Source organism: Nelumbo lutea, chromosome 3 (genome assembly GCF_056320005.1).
Source record: "Nelumbo lutea isolate HS-2025 chromosome 3, American lotus-T2T, whole genome shotgun sequence".
NCBI classification, from domain to species: Eukaryota; Viridiplantae; Streptophyta; class Magnoliopsida; order Proteales; family Nelumbonaceae; genus Nelumbo; species Nelumbo lutea.
The window spans coordinates 49747093-49765157 of record NC_142686.1 but is presented as its reverse complement, the minus strand read 5'-3'; the positions used below and the strand labels follow the sequence as shown (position 1 = coordinate 49765157).

At 39.1% G+C, this 18065-nt stretch overlaps 1 protein-coding gene across 2 annotated transcripts; it reads right to left on the bottom strand.

Annotated features, from left to right (window-relative positions):
• Positions 1-1663: 1663 nt before the first annotated feature.
• Positions 1664-17290, bottom strand: LOC148864868 (putative galacturonosyltransferase 6). Of its 2 annotated transcripts, XM_088980595.1 has the most exons (9): positions 16878-17290; positions 16731-16765; positions 16590-16631; positions 16314-16464; positions 16140-16219; positions 12755-12987; positions 6005-6362; positions 5315-5836; positions 1664-2308 (listed from the first exon to the last, which is right to left on the bottom strand). In XM_088980595.1, exons 1-9 carry the CDS (start codon positions 16990-16992, stop codon positions 2033-2035), a joined length of 1812 nt encoding a protein of 603 aa, XP_088836721.1. In that variant the 5' UTR covers positions 16993-17290; the 3' UTR covers positions 1664-2032. The 2 variants fall into 2 exon arrangements, with proteins under 2 accessions (XP_088836721.1, XP_088836722.1); XM_088980596.1 differs by lacking the exons at positions 16140-16219; positions 16314-16464 and having other exon boundaries at positions 16878-17220.
• Positions 17291-18065: the final 775 nt, after the last annotated feature.

The window sequence follows — 18065 nt, the reverse complement described above, 5'->3', positions numbered from 1 at the left end:
TATAAAAGAAAAGAGATGTATGTATTTCTATCCTAACATTTCATTTTAAGGGTCAAACCATTTGAACCGTTTGACTCTCGATTGATCAAACCACCGATCCAAAAACAGGTGATCAAAATGATTCCATTTTCAGATTGATTTTTAATTTTTAAAACCTTGCTCTAATTGAAATTTTCACAAATCATGAATGAAAAACTGATAGGATAAGGACACATAGGGGCGGAGAGAGAGAGAAACGGCCTGATAATTCAATAGGGTAATAGGCTAATAGCATTAAAGATATATCGAAAGTATGTGTCTGTGTGTGAAACTGAAAATATAGCATACACTGTCGGACTGTCAGTTTTTCAAAATTCAAAGGCGGAACTAAGAATTAAAGATTTGTTGTTGTAAACCCGCAAACGATTGCCCAGGTTGACATTTTTTACCGAGTCAAAAACCGGTTCCAGGGTCACCTGGTTTTCCGCCCGGATCAATGAGTTTTTAAAACCTTGCATATTACATTGTATTGTATCAGTAAGTCCCCGATATATTAAGGCCCCGTTTGGTTTGTGGGAATAGGGTATGGGATTGGAATCGGAATGGGTTATTTCGATTCCAAGTGTTTGGTTGGATGGAATTGGAATCCTATTTTCATTTCTGTTGGAATGATATTCCACCATTTAAAGAAATGGTCATTCCCTGCTCCTTTCTTGGGAATGAAATCTCATATTTGATGACTCCCATTTCTATTCTCATTCTTGTCTGAACCAAACAGATTATGGAAATAGACCGTTCCGATTCCAATTCCCACAGGATTTAAATTCTGATTCCAATTCTAACTATGAACCAAACAGACCCCAAATACTTGGTGGTTGGGGTTTTTTAATATTCAAAGGCTCCTAGTGAAATTAAAAAAAAAAAAAAGAAAAGAAAAAACCGGAGCGCATGTGATGAATTCAAATTAGCTTAACGCTTTTGTGGAACCAATGATGAGATTTTATGTCAGTAATAAATTCATGAGCCTTACTATAAAAGGTATGAGCCCCATGTATTTAATACTGGCATGGAACCTTATCATTGGTTCCACAGCCCAATGAGCAGCTAAAGCCTTTAGCTAAACCTTATTCGCATGTGACTGTAAGAAACGTGTTCCAATCTCCTACCTACATCAGATACACACGTTCGTGTGTATTTGGGTTTGCCTCAATACTTAGAAGTGTATATATATATAATTAAAAATGTATTTCATAAATAAAATTATTTTTATTATTTATTTATGATGTCATAGATTGACCCATTCAACGAGGATGGTTGAACCGCTGACCCACCATATAAGAAAAGGGTCAGCCATCAGCATCTGCATCGATTTTTAAAACGTGCAATAAAGGCTAACCATAATGATTCAATTTAAAGCATTTGGACTTGGAATGCAGGGTGTTATTTGTTAAAATTCATGGGTGGATTTTGATTGATCAAAACTCTTTTCATATCATATCTTTTCCATATCATAGATTTTCCCGCAAAAGAAAGAATGAAAGAAACCGGCCACCCGTGAACGTCATTGGACTCAAGAGTAGAGTTTGTAGTTGTTAATTGTGGTTGATGGGGTGCACCGTGCACGAAATAATCCTACTAAACAGGGTGAAAAAAAGCTGAAAGGCAAACGAAAGACGAAAAGAAGTAAATTCTGTATGTAAATATGCTCTCCTTCAAAACAAAGATGCTGTGTTCAAAAACTACAGAAGCTCTGTACATTCAAGATAAGATACACCAACATTACAAAATGCTCACATGAACTCTCTTATTTGATCTCCATTTATTGATTTAATTTGACTCAGCTCTAGAAGAATATAACCGGAAAGAGAGAAGGAAAGAAATGGAAAGAAAAATGGACTACAATAAATTGGAGTTAAAATTTACATGAAGGGGAATGAATGAGGTTGACATCTGTCATCTGCTGTCCCTGAGAAGATGAATGTCATGAGACCACAAACGTGTTGATGAAGACTTGAAGATTGTTCTGTATATTACCCATCGTATTACTCTACAACTACTCATGGAGGTTGCACTGTTGCAAGTAAGGGTGCTCATAATTGACATGTTTGTTCCAGTAGCTCTTGTACTTCGCAATACCAGTATCTAGCCAAGGCTTCTTGTTTCCATCATAGTGGATGACGGCTGCCCGCTCAATCTCACTCCGCCCCACACCTGATTCATACCCAAGCCCTAAAAGGTGCCAACTTCGATTTAGAGCCACTGTTTGGTTATAGAAGGTGAGATGACCCAAAGGCAAACTTCCAGCCCGCCATGACTGCTTACTGTCACCCTGCAACCGCACCAACCCAAAGGCAATCCGGTATGTCCAAAAGCATATCAACATGGTCATATTTATATCCATATATAGGCACACAAAAACCAATAAATGCATACTAACAAAACGAGATAGACATGGAAAGGTATCAAAACGATGATGTACTCATGCATATGTCTCACACCACCCACCATATTCCCACAAAAACAAACACCCAGTTCCACTAGGAACAAATGCCTGCTAATTCATGGAAGAACCAAACTATCAATAAACATCTGATACCACATGCCTGTGCACACATGCATACACATATACTACATGCAACATACAGTTGGAAAGGCAAAAGTCGTACAGTTCATGTACTGAAACTAAAGTAAAAAGCAAATCCACATTCATTTTCAGAGAGATGCAGAAGGAATGTAGTTGGCATTCCTGTTGAATGAAGGAAACCTGATTAGCAGACATTTGCATTAGAATAAGAGGATTTAGAAAGCTTCTGTTCTTGTGTTTTCTTTTCCATATTTGGTTATATAATTTGTACTCAATCCTCGTTACCCCTCCATGCAGATTACATAATGCACACTTAAATGAGATAGAGAACCATGATTGACATATTCAACAATAGATCTCGTAGGCCAATACTTGGTAGAATAAGACGATTCAATCTATCAACTTCTTTTCTTGGACCATTCTGCCAACATTTAAGTTAAAACAACAATGTAGGGTGGTTAGGAGCATCATCACAATGGGTAAAAGAGAACTGGGACGAAGTAATCTTTTATATTTTTTAGAGTCCCCCCTTTCTGAGAAAGAAAAATAGGAACGAAAGAAATGGAATGCGATTGCAATAACCCCTCGCGTGTGAAATTATAGATCTCCTTTAAGATCAAACAATTCCATTGAATTGAGTATGATTGTATGTGTGATAGCATCTACTATACCAGGAATATCAATGAACCCAATTATTGCAATTGCTCAGGATACCCTTTTTTAGCTTCTAGGGTCTATTTCTTAGTTCAAGATCCCTCTTACTAACTGGAATCAAAGAATTAGTAGATCTGTTCTGCCCAAAATGGGAATGGGCTAGGGTTATGAACTTATAATCTGATGATCAAGTCGATTCCATGATTCCTCACGTCCAGGATTACGTACTGGATCATTAGATAGGAATCCGAAGATGAAGAGAGAAACAAAGAATATCACTACCATGTAACGAAGAGTTTGAGAGTAAGCATTACACAATCTCCAATATCATTTTTTGGGAAAAGGGGAAAGTTGTTTCTTCATAGACATTCTGTGGCAGATAAATTCCTCACCTTCCATAGGACCTAGGGGTATATGATACAAGATGGATACTGTAACGAATGGTGCAGGGGATCCTAGTGCTTCCCAAATTTTCCAGAGGATAGTGGTCGTCTCCAGATTGTTAAATTCCTCACCTTCCATCCTGAAAATGAATTACCAAGTTTGAATTGCCCAAACTTGATTGAATTGCTGAAGCTGGAGTGGAGATTGAATATGAGATGGAAGGTGAGGAATTTTCAGGTGAAAGTAAAGAGACTGGAAACCAGATCGAATGCTACACCAAGGATGTTCAGCAATACGAGGAGGTGAAGATTGGAAATTTGAGTGTCGATTTGGGTAGAAGGAGCAACTCTGAAGAGGAGGGGGGAACAAACCAATCAAATAATAAGAAAGAAACCACGCAGTTCGAGAAATCATTATATTGTGCATGTGACTAAGATTTTCTCTAGGCTAAAATTGGGCCTGACAGGAGCAGGACCTATAAAACATTTCAAATGGGTAAACAGGAGAAAAAGATTGAGAGACAATGGAACGTATGGTATTGATCATGGGGGGACACTGGGACAGTCTCAGTCATCAGCCTCCCTGATGCCGAAGGAGCAGCAGGAAAACATTTCCAGTGGAGGTGATTCCGAGTCTGTGGTGAGACAGACGATGCAAAAGAATAACAGTAATGATGGGGAATCAGGTGAAGGGGCCTTCCAAAAAATAGTGGACAGAGGTTGCAATTGGGAAAAACCTAGATCTGTTTTATTGGGATGGTGAGGAGTTTGCTAGAAAGGCTTTTGAGGAGTTCGAAAGGAGAAGAGAGGAAGAGAAGTTGAATAAAGATGCCTGTCCGAAAAAAGACGATATGGGATGAGGACGTTTTAATTCAAGAGGGCATGCCCACAAAGATTCTCTGAAGTCATGGCTGTGGCAAGGAGGGGCTTTTGTTTTCTGTTTTCTTGATGGGCTGTTGGGCTATGATTTCTGGGGATTGGTTTGGGATTTTTTCCTTGTTCTTAGTTTGGAAATGCTTGGGTGTTCCTTTTGTCAACAAGTTATGTGGGTTTGGGGTCTCAAAGGGTCTTTGAGACTTGCTTTTCTTCCCTAGGTGATATCTTATCACCACCATGATGTACCTCTTTTTTTAATAAAATTTTATGTAAAGAGTAATACAAGTAAACTTGAAGGACTAAATACATTAGAATAATTCACCAAAAAATTAAATACAATAGAATATTTGCTCATAAAAAGGGGAGAAAAGCAGTAGACTATCAAGGTCAAAAAGGAAGTCAAATGAAGTGAGAAATTTTGGGATTTCTATTAGCCATGACTCAAAGAATATGGATGACTCTAACATGAGAAAAGGGATAAGGGCTCTAAATATCATATCTTTCCATGGTTTGCTAGGTCTTGTTGGCTCTCTGTTAGGTTTGGGCAATTCAATCAAGTTGTGCACCTTGTTTCATAGCTTTGAGCTCCAGCTTTTTTACTTTTTGATTCCTCAACGTGTTCTTGTTTCAAGTTTTAGTCTGCTTAGAGATGTTTAGCCATTGACTTGGTTCTACTTAGGAGATCTTAGTTTTTTTCTTTCCATTTTTCTTGAATAAAATCCTTATTTAAAAGAGCAAGGAAAAGAAAAAGAGAAAAAGGGCATAGTTCTGATATAACTTTGCACCATCTTTAAACATCCAATAAAAGTAAATACAAAAAATGGCAGAATTTGATTACCAATTCTAGGTACTTATGGTAGACATTTGTCAAATCTTGCCTCCTCCACTCTAGTAGATCAAAAACATTCAAACCAAATGCCCACGTGCATGTCAAAGCATTAAACCTCTTTGCAATGGTTGGATTTGAGAAGTCAATAAGCATACCCATCCGGCGGAATGTTGGCTCACCTACCCAGCAAGTCTCAACAGCTCCATTTACTTTTCCCTTCATATCAAAACTCCACAATCCACCCAGATCCCTGTGCACCACCACATCATGATCAAGAAGCACAATTTTATTCAGCTCGGGGAAGATATCTGGTAGATAGAAGCGAAGATAATTCAGTCTCGAACTGTATCTTGGGTCCCGGGTATTCTGGTTCTTCAATGCCATACTATATCTGGAGAACAGCCATTCAAAATCATTCATGCCTTTGACCTCAATTGTCGCCTTACCAGGAGGGTTTAAAAGGAACCACATTGTAATTGCTGGGAGGTTGAGGGCATCAGTCACTATGTGGAAGACGATTTTTTTGGGTTCCTACAAATAAACCAAGCAGGATAAGCTTTCCTTGTTTCCTCACAAATAGTAGATTTATTCTCATTAAGATTGATTTTCTAAATAGCACCACTAGAGAAATTAAGCAACACTTATTGATAAAGTGCAAATAGTGGAAAAGAAAAAGAAAAAAAAATCGGGTCATCTTACTATTGCTGCTGATACAGTGGAATTAACAACCACTGCACATGCAAGGACATTATCTGAGAAGACTGCATAATGATGGAGCTGTGGATCAGACAATTTCTGTCTATTAGGAAATTGCCACTCCTCAGGTTGCAAAGCAAAATAATCAGTGGTTAGTCGCATGGAGAGACAGTGAAGACCCTTTGGAGTTGTTCTTACAGCAAGTTGAACAAGATACGCTACTTCATTGTGCTGTGCACGGCCCAGTTCTTCTGTGTTATATGTCATAGCACGGAGCTTTGTTGCCATGGCAGAGCAGTCTGCATAAATACGACTAGCTTTTGACAAGGATGTCTCCATGGCTCTCATTCTCTGCAAGGCACTGCAAAATTTTCCAGCTCTGAATTAGACATGAGTCCAAATAGCAGTCTCCAAATTAATTTAGATTGATATTGCTTATCTAAATATTACTAATGTGCAACTGACCACTGATTAGGGGTTTCAAGCAGATTGAAATGAAGATAATCAGCTGGAATGTAAGAGGCCTTGGAAGTGCCAAAAAGAGGAGAATAATTAGGAGCACTCTCAGGAAAGAAAGACCATATCTGATTTTGATTCAAGAAACCAAGTTATCAGAGCTGTGAATGGAAGGTGGATGAGAAGCATTTGGGGAGCTAGGGGTCTAAGCTGGTCATTTGCCCCTTCATGGGGAGCTTTAGGAGGAATTTTGACTATTTGGAGAAATGAGAAAATGGAATGTGTGGAGGAATTGATTGGCAGATACTTAGTTTCCATAAAAATTACAAAACCCTTGGACAGGTGTGAGTGGGTGGTTACAAATGTATATGGTCCCAATTCCTATAGAGACAGGGAGGCCTTTTGGGAGGAGTTATGTGCAATTAGAGGAGTTTGAGAGGGACCGTGGTGTGTGGGGGGTGATTTCAATGTTATCAGATTTTCGGGAGAAACAAATAAACCGAACCAAGGAATCACTACCAGCATGAGGAAGTTTAATAACTTAATCGATTCCCTTTAATTGATTGAACCTCCAATGTTAAGGGTGGACTATACATGGCCAAACTTCCAATCCCCCCCAACCTACTCCAAACTAGATAGATTTCTATTTACTCCTGACTGGGAAAAATTGTGGGGCTCAATGGTAATGAAAGGGCTACCTAGGGTGTTAGACAGTCTTGTATGCCCTTATCTTCAATCGGATTTGATGTACTTTTGTTATTTAGTGGAAATAAATTAAAGTGCATGTTTGATTCATGTTGTTTGGTATAATTCTGTGTAAGACCCTAAAACTGAACACTTATAGAAACTTGTCTTAGTTTTAAATGTTCACAGCCATTGGATAAGTTTGGGGAGATTTATCCTGCCAAGGCTGACACTGGTGTGCCATCAAGTGTTGGGATGGCTTGTTTCGGCCATCAGGGTAAGACCCAAGGCACATGCAGTATGGGATTGCTTGAACCCTTGAACCGGACCAGATTTCCAGTATTGCCCTAGACCTTGGAGACAGATGGGCAAAACTGGAAAGTTATACCTGACCCCTAGACTCGATTATGACACATCACTAGGTGTCGGATCGGGTTGTCTTTGATGTGTCAATCAGTGAGATCCTTAGTGGGGGTCAAAACCTGGACATGTTGGGGCAGTCTGAGAATTCATCTGAGTGAGTGGTCATAGTGACAGGATCAGCCCCTTTGTCGGACAATGGTAATGATCGGGAATGCACTCTCTCTAATAGAAACCAAACTGCCGGTAGTTGATTTCAATCATTGGAATTTTGTTTTGCAAAAATAAGATATATATATATGTACGGTTTCAAAAAGATTTGCAAAAGGTTTTAATTCCCAGGATCCATGTGAGTAGAGAGTGCGGCACTGTTCCTTGCAGCCGAGAGAGAGGTCTTCTCTTGTCGGGCAGTGCTTGATCATTAAGGGCTGAGAGGTTAAGTGTAAGACCATTTAAGATAATACCTGATAGGTTAATCTTGCACCTGCCCACAGTCCCTAGGTTTTTATAAGATGGCTTGGCCTAGGGACCACTTAATGTAAGTGTTGGGCCCATAGGGTCCATGTGATGGGCTCAAGGGGGTCACTGAGTCTTTCAGTGAATTCGGCTGGGCCTTGTAATAAAGGCTGGGCCGAACCCATGTGGGCTAGTGTGTAGATCAATGCTTGGGTCCCACGCCATACAAAGAAGCCCAACTGGGCAGCAGGTTGGAAACTAGTTAAACACTGAACACTTAGTGGGCCAAAAGCCCATTTCGAACTGGGCTGATATGATCACCAGTTCATAGGGCGAATCTGAGATTAGTGTTAGTAAAGGATTGGGTCTTTGACCTTATCCACTCTAAGAGACCAAATTCAAATTATATTTGAATCTGGTAACCTCCTGATAAGATCAGGAATTAACTAACTTAATCTGCAGATAGGATTAAGATTAACCTCTATCCAAATACTGATTTGGATTGGGATAACTCCCAAAATATTGGGAGGTTTCTTAATCAAGAAAAAAGAGGAGAAAACCCTAACAAAAATATCAGATTTCGAACTAAGGGGTTGGAGTAAGCAAGAAACACATCCTGCAATCTGAGATTTGATCTCTCACAGACTCCAGAGAGGAGACAATTCTGCCCTCTTCGTCCCTGGACTTCTCCTCCTTCAGCCGCCGCCACTACCTGTTGGAAGATTGGATCTTTGCAGCAACAGGAAGTCAAGAAAGCAGTTCTTGACAATAGTCTTGCAAGAAAGACACTAGGATTCAGTGTTCAAGGTTTCCAGAGGGTTCTTGTAAAGAATCCAGTGTGTAGGACGCACCCTGTTGGTTCCGTTCCATCCACAGCTGTGTCATCTTCAGCAGGAGCGGATCTTGGTTACTTCTTTGGGCGTGAACACCAACTTTGGGAGATATTATTTCTCCGGATCATGTATAATCCTTCATGTTTCCTTTTGGTTCAGATCTGGTTTGTTTATGGTTCAAGTAGGATCCTTGAATAATGTATTCTAAATTTAGGGAATATGATTCCCAGTTGGAAGAATGTAGGAATTTTTTTTGAAATTCGCCCCCCATTCCGCACCTTTCTTGGCGTCCATTAGATGGATCCTACCATCTAGGGTCACCTCAGATCATTGCCCCATTTCCATTGAGAAGGAAATTCCAAGGGGAGGCCCAACTCCTTTCAAATTTGAAAACATGTGGTTTGAGGATCACTCATTTAAAACCAGACTAAAGGAATGGTGGCAGGAACTCTGACCCTTGGGGAGTATGAAATTGTTAAGTTTTGCATGGAATTTAAAGAGGATAAAAAGGAAAATAAAAGAGTGGAACAATGAGCATTTCTAGAGGGTGGAGGAAATAAAAGACAATATATTGAGGAAGATCGAGGAGCTTGACAAGAAAGAGGCTAGCAGAAGTTTAACAGAAGAAGAGAGAGAGAATCGATGGAAAATCAAGAAGGAATTGGAAGAGACTTAAAGAAATGAGGAAATTTGTTGGAGACAAAAGTCAAAGTGCCAATGGATTGTTGAAGGAGATGGTAATACAAAGTTTTTCCATGCAATTGCAAATGGAAGGAGAAAGAAAAATTTGATCTTCAGTGTGGAGGAGGGGGGGTCAAAAAGTAAGATAGAGCCAGGAGATCATAAGGATCTTTGTGAACTACTCCAAAGAAATCTTCATAGGCTCAAGTGGGGTGACAAAAGAAGTACCAGAAATGGAAGAGGATAGGCTCTCAGAAGAACAATCTTTCTTTGGAGAGGAACTTCACTTTGGAGGAATTAAGAGTGCAATCTTCTCCATGGATAGATCAAAAGCCCCCGGACCAGATGGATTTTCAATGGCCTTTTATCAAGAATGTTGGGATTGGTTGAAAAATGATATCCTGGAAGTGTTCAATGAATTCTTTCTCAAAGAAGAGGTGCCTTGAGGGGTGAATGCCACTTTTATAACTTTAACCCCGAAGAGGAGGTAGGCCAAAACCCCTAAAGACTAAAAGCCAATTAGTCTTGTTGGGAGTATATATAAAATTATTGCAAAGGTTCTCTCAGAAAGGATCAAGAAAACACTTCCATCGATCATCTCACCTTTCCAAGGTGCTTTTGTGGAAGGTAGGCAGATTGTGGATCAAATTCTAGTAGCTAATGAGTGTGTTGCAAAAAAAATAAAGGGTAAAGGAAAAGGGTTGGTGTGTAAGGTGAACCTAGAGAAAGCTTAGGACATGGTTAAGTGGGAAGTGCTACTTCAAATGTTAGAAAGGTTGGGCTTTGGAACTAAGTGGAGGTCTTGGATCAAAGGATGTCTGAATTTTTCCCATTACTCAATTCTTATTAATGGAGTAACGAGGGATTTCTTTTTGGCGGAGAGAGGAATTAGGCAAGGAGACCCCTTATCTCCCTTTCTCTTTACTGTAGTGGCTGAGGTATTAAGTAGAATGGTGGCAAAAGCTGACTCCCGAGGATTGTTCAGGGGATGGAGGATAGGTAGAAATCAAGAGGTTGCTACCCACCTCCAATTTGTAGATGACACGATCTTCTTTTGTGAGGGTGGTAACGAGGAAGGTGTGGTGAATCTAAAGAGGCTATTGGATAACTTTGTGGGAATAACAAGTTTAAGGATTAATTGGACCAAAACAGGCATCGTAGGGATCAATTTGGAGGAAGGGGAACTTAATAGATTTATAGAGATTTTGGGGTGTGAGAATAGAAGTTGGCCAACTAACTATTTGGGGTTACCTTTAGGTGGTAATCCTAAGTCAAAAGATATTTGGAAGCCAATCATTGAAAGATTTGCCAGGAAGCTAGCTCTTTGGAGGAGGAATTACATCTCTTGGTGAAAGGATAACACTGATCAGAGCCATGTTGGCAAACCTCCCTGTTTACTTCCTCTCAACCTTTAAAATACCCTATAGAGTGGCAAGGAGGTTAGAAAAATACATGAGAGATTTCCTTTGGGATCCAGGAGAGGAGAGGAAGGATCACCTGATAAATTGGGATCAAGTTAGAAATCCCAAGGATAAAGGGGGTTTGGGAATAGGAAATATTTCACTTAGGAACTCAGCTCTGCTAGGAAAATGGTTGTGGAGGTTCCCTTTTGAGAGAGATAGACTATGGCACAAAGTCATTGCGAGTATCCATGGTTTGGATGAGAATGGTTGGAATGCAAAAGTCGCCCCTCATGTATCCTCTTGTTCTCCTTGGAAAGCTATCCATGAAATTTACCCATCTTTCCTTAACTCCATTCGGTTTGATGTGGGCCAAGGCAATAAAGTTCGTTTCTGGGAAGATCTTTGGGTGGGACATAGTCCACTCAAAGACCTTTTTCCTGACCTATACTCTTTGTCAAACTTGAAAGGGAAAACAATAAGTCTTTTAGGTAATCCTGGCCCAAGTGGGATCAATTGGAATCTGGGTTTCAGAAGGGGCCTGAGGGAAAATGAATGTGCATCTTTAATTCACTTGTTAGATATTCTAGGACAAGTCCTTTTGGACCCGTCCTTGGAAGATTCCAGAATTTGGAAAGGCTCCACAGATGGCCTCTTCTCTTGTTCCTCTTTCTTTAATGTCCTTGCCTCACCTAGCAACCCGACTGGGGACTTCCCTGTAAAAGGAGTAAGCCTATCCCCCAAAAAATTCAAACCTTCTGTTGGGAAATTTTCCTTGGTAAGGTTAATACGTGTGATATGTTGCAGAAAAAAAGGCCTTTTTCTTGCCTTTCTCCTCACATGTGCTCCCTTTGTAAGGAAAGTGGTGAGACCTTGACACACCTTTTTTTATCTTGTTCTTTTGTGCATCATGTTTGGGATTCTTTTTGTCTTCTCTTTGGTTACAGGTGGGTTTCCCCTTGAGAAGTGGCAGGTCTTTTTAACCGTGACTTTTTGAGGCAATCAAAGAAAATAGAGAAGGTTATGTAGAAAGCTACAAAGGCAGCTATTTGTTGGATGATATGGGAATAAAGGAATAACAGAATATTCTTAGAAAAGAGTAGAACCACAGAGGAGGTGATTGACACAATCAAAGTTAAAGTAGCCCATTGGGTAAGCTCTTTGCATATATTCCAACAGTTCTAAGTCACAGACATTATAAGATCCTGGACAGAAGTAGCACAATCTTCAAGAGTGAAAGAGAGAGTAAGGTTGGAATGGAAACCTCCAAATGGTAACAGAATTAAACTGAATTTTGATGGAAGTTCATTTGGGAATCCAGGATTGTCAAGTATCGGGGGAGTAATCAGAAATTCTGAAGGGAGGATATTAGCATTATTCTCTAGACCTATTGGCGTGGGCAACTCTCTAAAAGCTGAGGTAATGGCATTGCTATAAGGATTGAAGATAGCCAAGCAACTAGGAATGAGGCAAATTGAGGTTGAAGGGGATTCCAAGGTGATCATCTCTTGGGCTAAGAACAATAGAATTACTCCGTGGACCTTCAAACAAGTGATAAGGGAAGTGGAAAAGGTTGCAAGGGAGATAGAAGCAGAATTCAAATGGGTTAGAAGGAGTGCAAATGGGCTAGCTGATTCTCTTGCTAAACAAGGGGCTTTGAGGCAACAACTGTTTTGGGCTGCATTGTAAAAGGGACAGAAATATGTATTCGTGTGGGACTTCTTGTTCCATACACATCGTTGTAAAACTTCTTAAATCCAATTTCAAATAAAATTTTCCTTTTGATGATCAAAAAAAATAATTGCAACTGACCACTAATTTCTCTTTTGATTAATTAGTTCATTTAAATTCAGCTTTAATTTTCTTATAGCAAGCTGCTTTACCTCCTAGACAAATCTGAATCCTTGGTGGCTTCACCAATTGCCCGTTCCACCTCTTTTATACGCAACTTCAGCTCTTTAACTAAGTGAGATTTGCTGTTTGGTGGTGCAAAATTCAAGTATGTCTTGGCCCTGATGATTTGATCTTTCATTTCTCTTACTTTCTCATCAGTTGCTCTCTGAATATTAGATTGCACATTTGGATCTTGTCTGACAGTTGCTTGGGTGGAGTAACCCTGCTTAAACAAAAGCACAGCTCACAAGAATGAGATCAAAATTTAAAATAAATATATAAAAATCAATTCAGCTTGATATTTCCCTTAAACAACTTGCATTACATGAAAATTCAATTAAAATCTTAAGACAAGCTTCAAATGAACATGTATTACAAACCATGTTCCACAGCATCAAGCTCAAACAACCTTGCAATCAATTTTTTAAACACATTTTTTGGATAAATAACAAATAGCATACAAGAGGTATATAAAAGAAGGGCGAAAGACAAGAAGGGAAACATCTAAAAGGCCCCAAGCAACCACCTCCACACAACAGAAATCTCAAACTTCACCTACCTAAACACAGTTTTATTAAATACAAAGGCAAAACCATTTGGTAAGAGCCATAATATAAAATATATAAAAAGGGCAGCCCAGTGCACAAGGCCCCCACCAATATAGGGTCTGGGGAGGGACAGATATAAATCCATTTAGCTACAATATTTCCTTTAAATAACTTGTATCATGTTGTGTTGAGCTTTATTTTTAGTTTTTTATCTGTTTATGCGCCCCAGGGGCACAATTGTATTTTTACCTTTCTTTATGTGCTGCCCTAACATAAATAGAATAGCTGGTGCCGCTAGCATGCTTTTTGGCTCTCATTCAAATCTCCTCTCTCACCTCTCCTTTACCTGAGTCAAGGAGAACCACATTACCATTCCCATTCCTCAGCACCCCTCCCATCCCAGAGGGGCCTGGATTACGTTGACTACTGCCATCAAAATTCAGATTCAAGAAACCTGCAAGTGGTGGTTCCCAACTCATACTCACTCTGACCTTTAGAGAGGAGCAGTGCTTGCCACTGCTGACCAATTCCTCCAAAAATCATTAAAGGAGAAAAGGTGGAAAGTACCCAAGGATTTTAACCACATAATTGCCTATGTTAGTTCCAAGGAGCAACTTTCAGATGTGTTTACTAAGGGATTACCTCACCTGCAGCACCATGATCTTTGTGACAAGTTGGGCATGATAGATATCTATGCCCCAACTTGAAGGGAAGTGTTGTGTTGAGCTTTATTTTTCGTTTCTTATCTTCTTTATGTGTCGTATGGGCACTGTTGCATTTTTACCTTTCTTTATATGCCACCCTAATATAAATAGAATAGCTTCTGCCACCAACATGCTATTTGGCTTTCATTTGATTCTCTCTCTTCTCTTCTCTTGCCTTCTCTCCTCTCCTCTCTTCCTCTCTTTTCTTGGTTCTTTTATTATCATGTTACATGCAAATTCTATTAAAATCTCATGACAAGCTTCAAATAAAAGTTCATCCTAAAACCATTTTCCCCTAGAATAAGCCCAAAGTAACCTTGCAATCAGTTTTCTTTAAACAGTTTTTTTGGATAGATAAAATTCAGAGAGTAAAAGAAAAAAGATGTAGAAGAGGTATATAAAAGATGGGTGACAAACATTTTAGGGCACAAACTATCATCGAATCCACCAAATAAAACTCAAAATCATCTCTACGTCCCTTCCAAACAAAATCTCATGCTACTTATCCAACTTCTTCAGCCACACTGTCTAGAACTGGAAAGAAAGAGATTGAGAGAATGTATAAGGGAAGTACTTTGAATCAATGTCTATTGCTCTAATGATATAAGTATAATAGAATTGTTTTCTCTAACTTCTTCAGCCACACTTTCATTTTCTTTCCAAGATTTTCAGATAAAAATATCCTTTACTATTAAACTGAAAGTTTCCATCATCCTCACTTATATTTTATCAACGACCAGGTACCCAGGACAATCCAAAACATCCTTAGTCATCCTTAATATTTTAATCAATCAATAAGGAATTCTATACTCAAGGACTGAATACCTCTGTAACACCTAAAAGCACTACTTCCTGACATAAACCTTTCCACCCAGATTTTGTCACAAATTTTGACCTTCAGGACATTTTTTTTCAATAAATAATATGCCATGCTACAGACCAAAGGGGAAACCCTTATGCAAACTGAAAAGTATTCACTGCTGTAGAATTTAAGGACAATTTTTCTGACCTTGGGAAATCATGATAACCTCTCATCTGGAAGAAATGGGTGTGCAAGACAGTCCTTTAAAATCCAATAAGATTTGGACCAAAAGATGATTGTTTCTAAGCCTTCTTTCAAAACTTGTGCAGTTACTTTTATTCCATATGCTCCAAAACATTTTGGGTCCCAAAATTGCAGAACCTCAAAAAAAAAAAGCAAAAATAGACCTCCGGCACCACAAAAGAATGCTGGACAAATTATGCAGAATGCTCATAGAAGGAACAATATCCAGAAATTTGTGTCTCCTCAAAGCCCCTAAATAATCTTTCCTCTTCCCACTTTAACAAGTTACACTTTATTTTGATTAGCACCCATTTCTACACTATCTTGAGCTTCAAGCAGATGTTAAAGGCTTTGCTGCCTCCTTGACGGGCCACTGATACATCACCAGTGAGCCTAATTTAAGTTCCTCAATTAAGCACGTAATCAAAGAGTTTTATATACTTGTTACAGCAGAAATAAAAGAAGCATGTTTTCCTTGCTTGGATCCTTTGCATATTGAGGACTTCAATCCTCTAATTTCTTTGTGCCTTTCAGAAGAATACCATACATATATGTTAGGAACTGGTTTTGCTAAGTTGCACACTGTAAGTATAAAGTTGTTAATTACAGTGATAAATATGTAACTAGGAAGTAGGAATATTTTAGAATCTTTATATCTGATAAGTGATCAAGAATCATAACATAAGGAAATTTTATCCTGAGAGATGATTACCTTGATAACTTTGAATGAGATAAACTAGTTTGGAGTAATGAACACATTGAACAAAGTACTTAGTTTCTTACCCAAAAAAAAAACATCTCTCCTTAATTAGTGTACAAAGTATGGTACTCCCATCCCAATTCCAAAATCAGTTTCCTTTGAACATTCAAATTAACCTAATTATAAGTTATTTCCATTGACAAACGGATAAGCTTTTCCTTATCTTAAGCTAATAAAACTGGATCTTCTTTACCAAAGCATCTTTATTAACCATCACTAAACCATTTTAAATTGCAGTGTCAGGCATAATAATCATAAAATCATGTCATTAAACTAAAAGAAGATAAATGAATAGCACAAAGTTCACCAATACCATACTTTTCTTCCAGTAGGGGGTGGAACATTTTTATGTTGAATCTCTTTATTTCCTCCCCTGTGGTCGGTATCAGGCCCTGGAACTTTGAACCAGAGGAAAACAACAGCAAGGGAGCCAATAAGCAACATTCTCAACAAGCTAACGACTACTAGATTGAAAAGAAGAATCACACCAACCATTTCTTTCCAACAAACTGGGACTGCCCCCAGTATTCCCGGGGACCTTGGACTCATCAAAAGAGTTACCAGAGTTACCACTATCTACAGAATTAAAATCTCCATCTTTGTACAAAACTAATGCTGGCTCTTTCAAGCCTTCGCCCGTTTCCTGAATTCAAAGCTAACCCAAATTCACCAGCTGGTAAAATAGATTAAAAACAATAGTTTGAAACATATTCATAAAACAAACAAACGCACACACGGACAGGCAGAGAGAGAGAGAGAGAGAGAGACCTGCTGGATTGCATTTAGTCTCAGTATATCGCTCCTATATTTCTGTGCCCAAAAACGAGACCCAATCATTAGCTAATTTAGCTCTTAAGAAAGAAAATAAAAAATAAACACAAACAGTTGATTGAAACAACGGATTCATACAATGGTGGATGGATCCCCAAAAAATTCTGTGTGTGCTGCAGTAACAGAAAACGACCAGAACAATTAGAACGAACAACAAGAGTCAAACAATAAGTTAGAGAAAATCAATAGAAATATATAAATCACCAAGACCAACAAATAAGGTACCGAAAGAAGGCGTGAAGTTTTTGAGCCTATTGGAGACTATAACGAGCGGAGAAAAGACGGAGACGGAAAGCAACAAGAGGATGAAAATCCTCTGACATCTCAGAGCCTGCTTCATGAAGGACTACACCAATAAGCTTTTGTTCTGTTTTTTTAGGGCTTCTCCTTCTTGGCAGAAAACTCATTTGCAGACTCTAGGGTTCGTTCCTCTCTTCTTCATCAATAAGGAAGAAACTTGTTACTAGGGTTTCTCTCTCTTTTAACCTTTTTCTTTTCCTTTAAAAAAATCAATTCATATTCCTCTGATCCTCTCTGCTGCTTCTGTTATTCCGTGTTGCCTGAGATCTATGTACTTGTTGAGATTACAACGGGAATTTAAAACGCGGGCACGATGGTGATGGTGACGGTGTCATCACATGCATGATGGTGATGATGTTGATGGTTTTATGATGCATGTGTCATGGTGTGATGACGATGCCTCCAGCTCTATGACATGAGTTTTCCCAGAAGTTAGTTATTATTTGGTGTAGCAAGTGTCTACTTATCAATAATAAACTTCCCTCTCTTAAATACTTCCAAATTCCAATCTTCGATTTGACCTTTCAACGATGATACGAGGTATATCTGGATCGTAAGTTCTACCAGATGAGTGTTGATTGTCTATTGACACATCGTAAGATATGCTGAGTTTCTGCAGGGAGAGCGGTAAAACCTGCCGTTCAACGAATTTCAACGGCTGACCTTTGCTAAAGAAAATGAATTTCATTCCTGTTGGAACCTGACCGTTGGATGATCATTTCATCCAATTAATCAAAGATCCGAAGGTTAAGATTACACCATCAGTTGAAGACCACCCCCCAAGCAGGATTCGGCCTTCCCATCTTCCTCGGCCTCTGAGCACAACTTACAGAGTCCAGATCTTCCTGTTCATGCAAATTCTGCACACGTTTATCGTAGCCATACATGGATAACACATCTCACGAGGGGTAATGTGTTGTGAGTAGACGTGGATAGAAGTCTCCTGGATCTAGAGTCCAACTCACATGCCCCCAATTCGGATCTCATAGCCATATAATCATAAAATATGTTTCAATACCCTTACGATATATAGCGTGTTTTTTGTTTCGTGAGGACTCTTTGTAACGAGTTCACATCTATGCCGCATAGCACATCCCACTCTTGTATTGGAAC

Coding starts and splice junctions, on each gene's coding strand:
- LOC148864868 (XM_088980595.1), bottom strand. CDS start 16,992: ATGAAGCAGGCTCTGAGATGTCAGAGGATTTTCATCCTCTTGTTGCTT. Junction 6,363..12,754: donor GATTCAGATTTGTCTAGGAG/GTAAAGCAGCTT, acceptor AAAATTTTGCAG/TGCCTTGCAGAGAATGAGAG. Junction 5,837..6,004: donor CCACTGTATCAGCAGCAATA/GTAAGATGACCC, acceptor GTTTATTTGTAG/GAACCCAAAAAAATCGTCTT.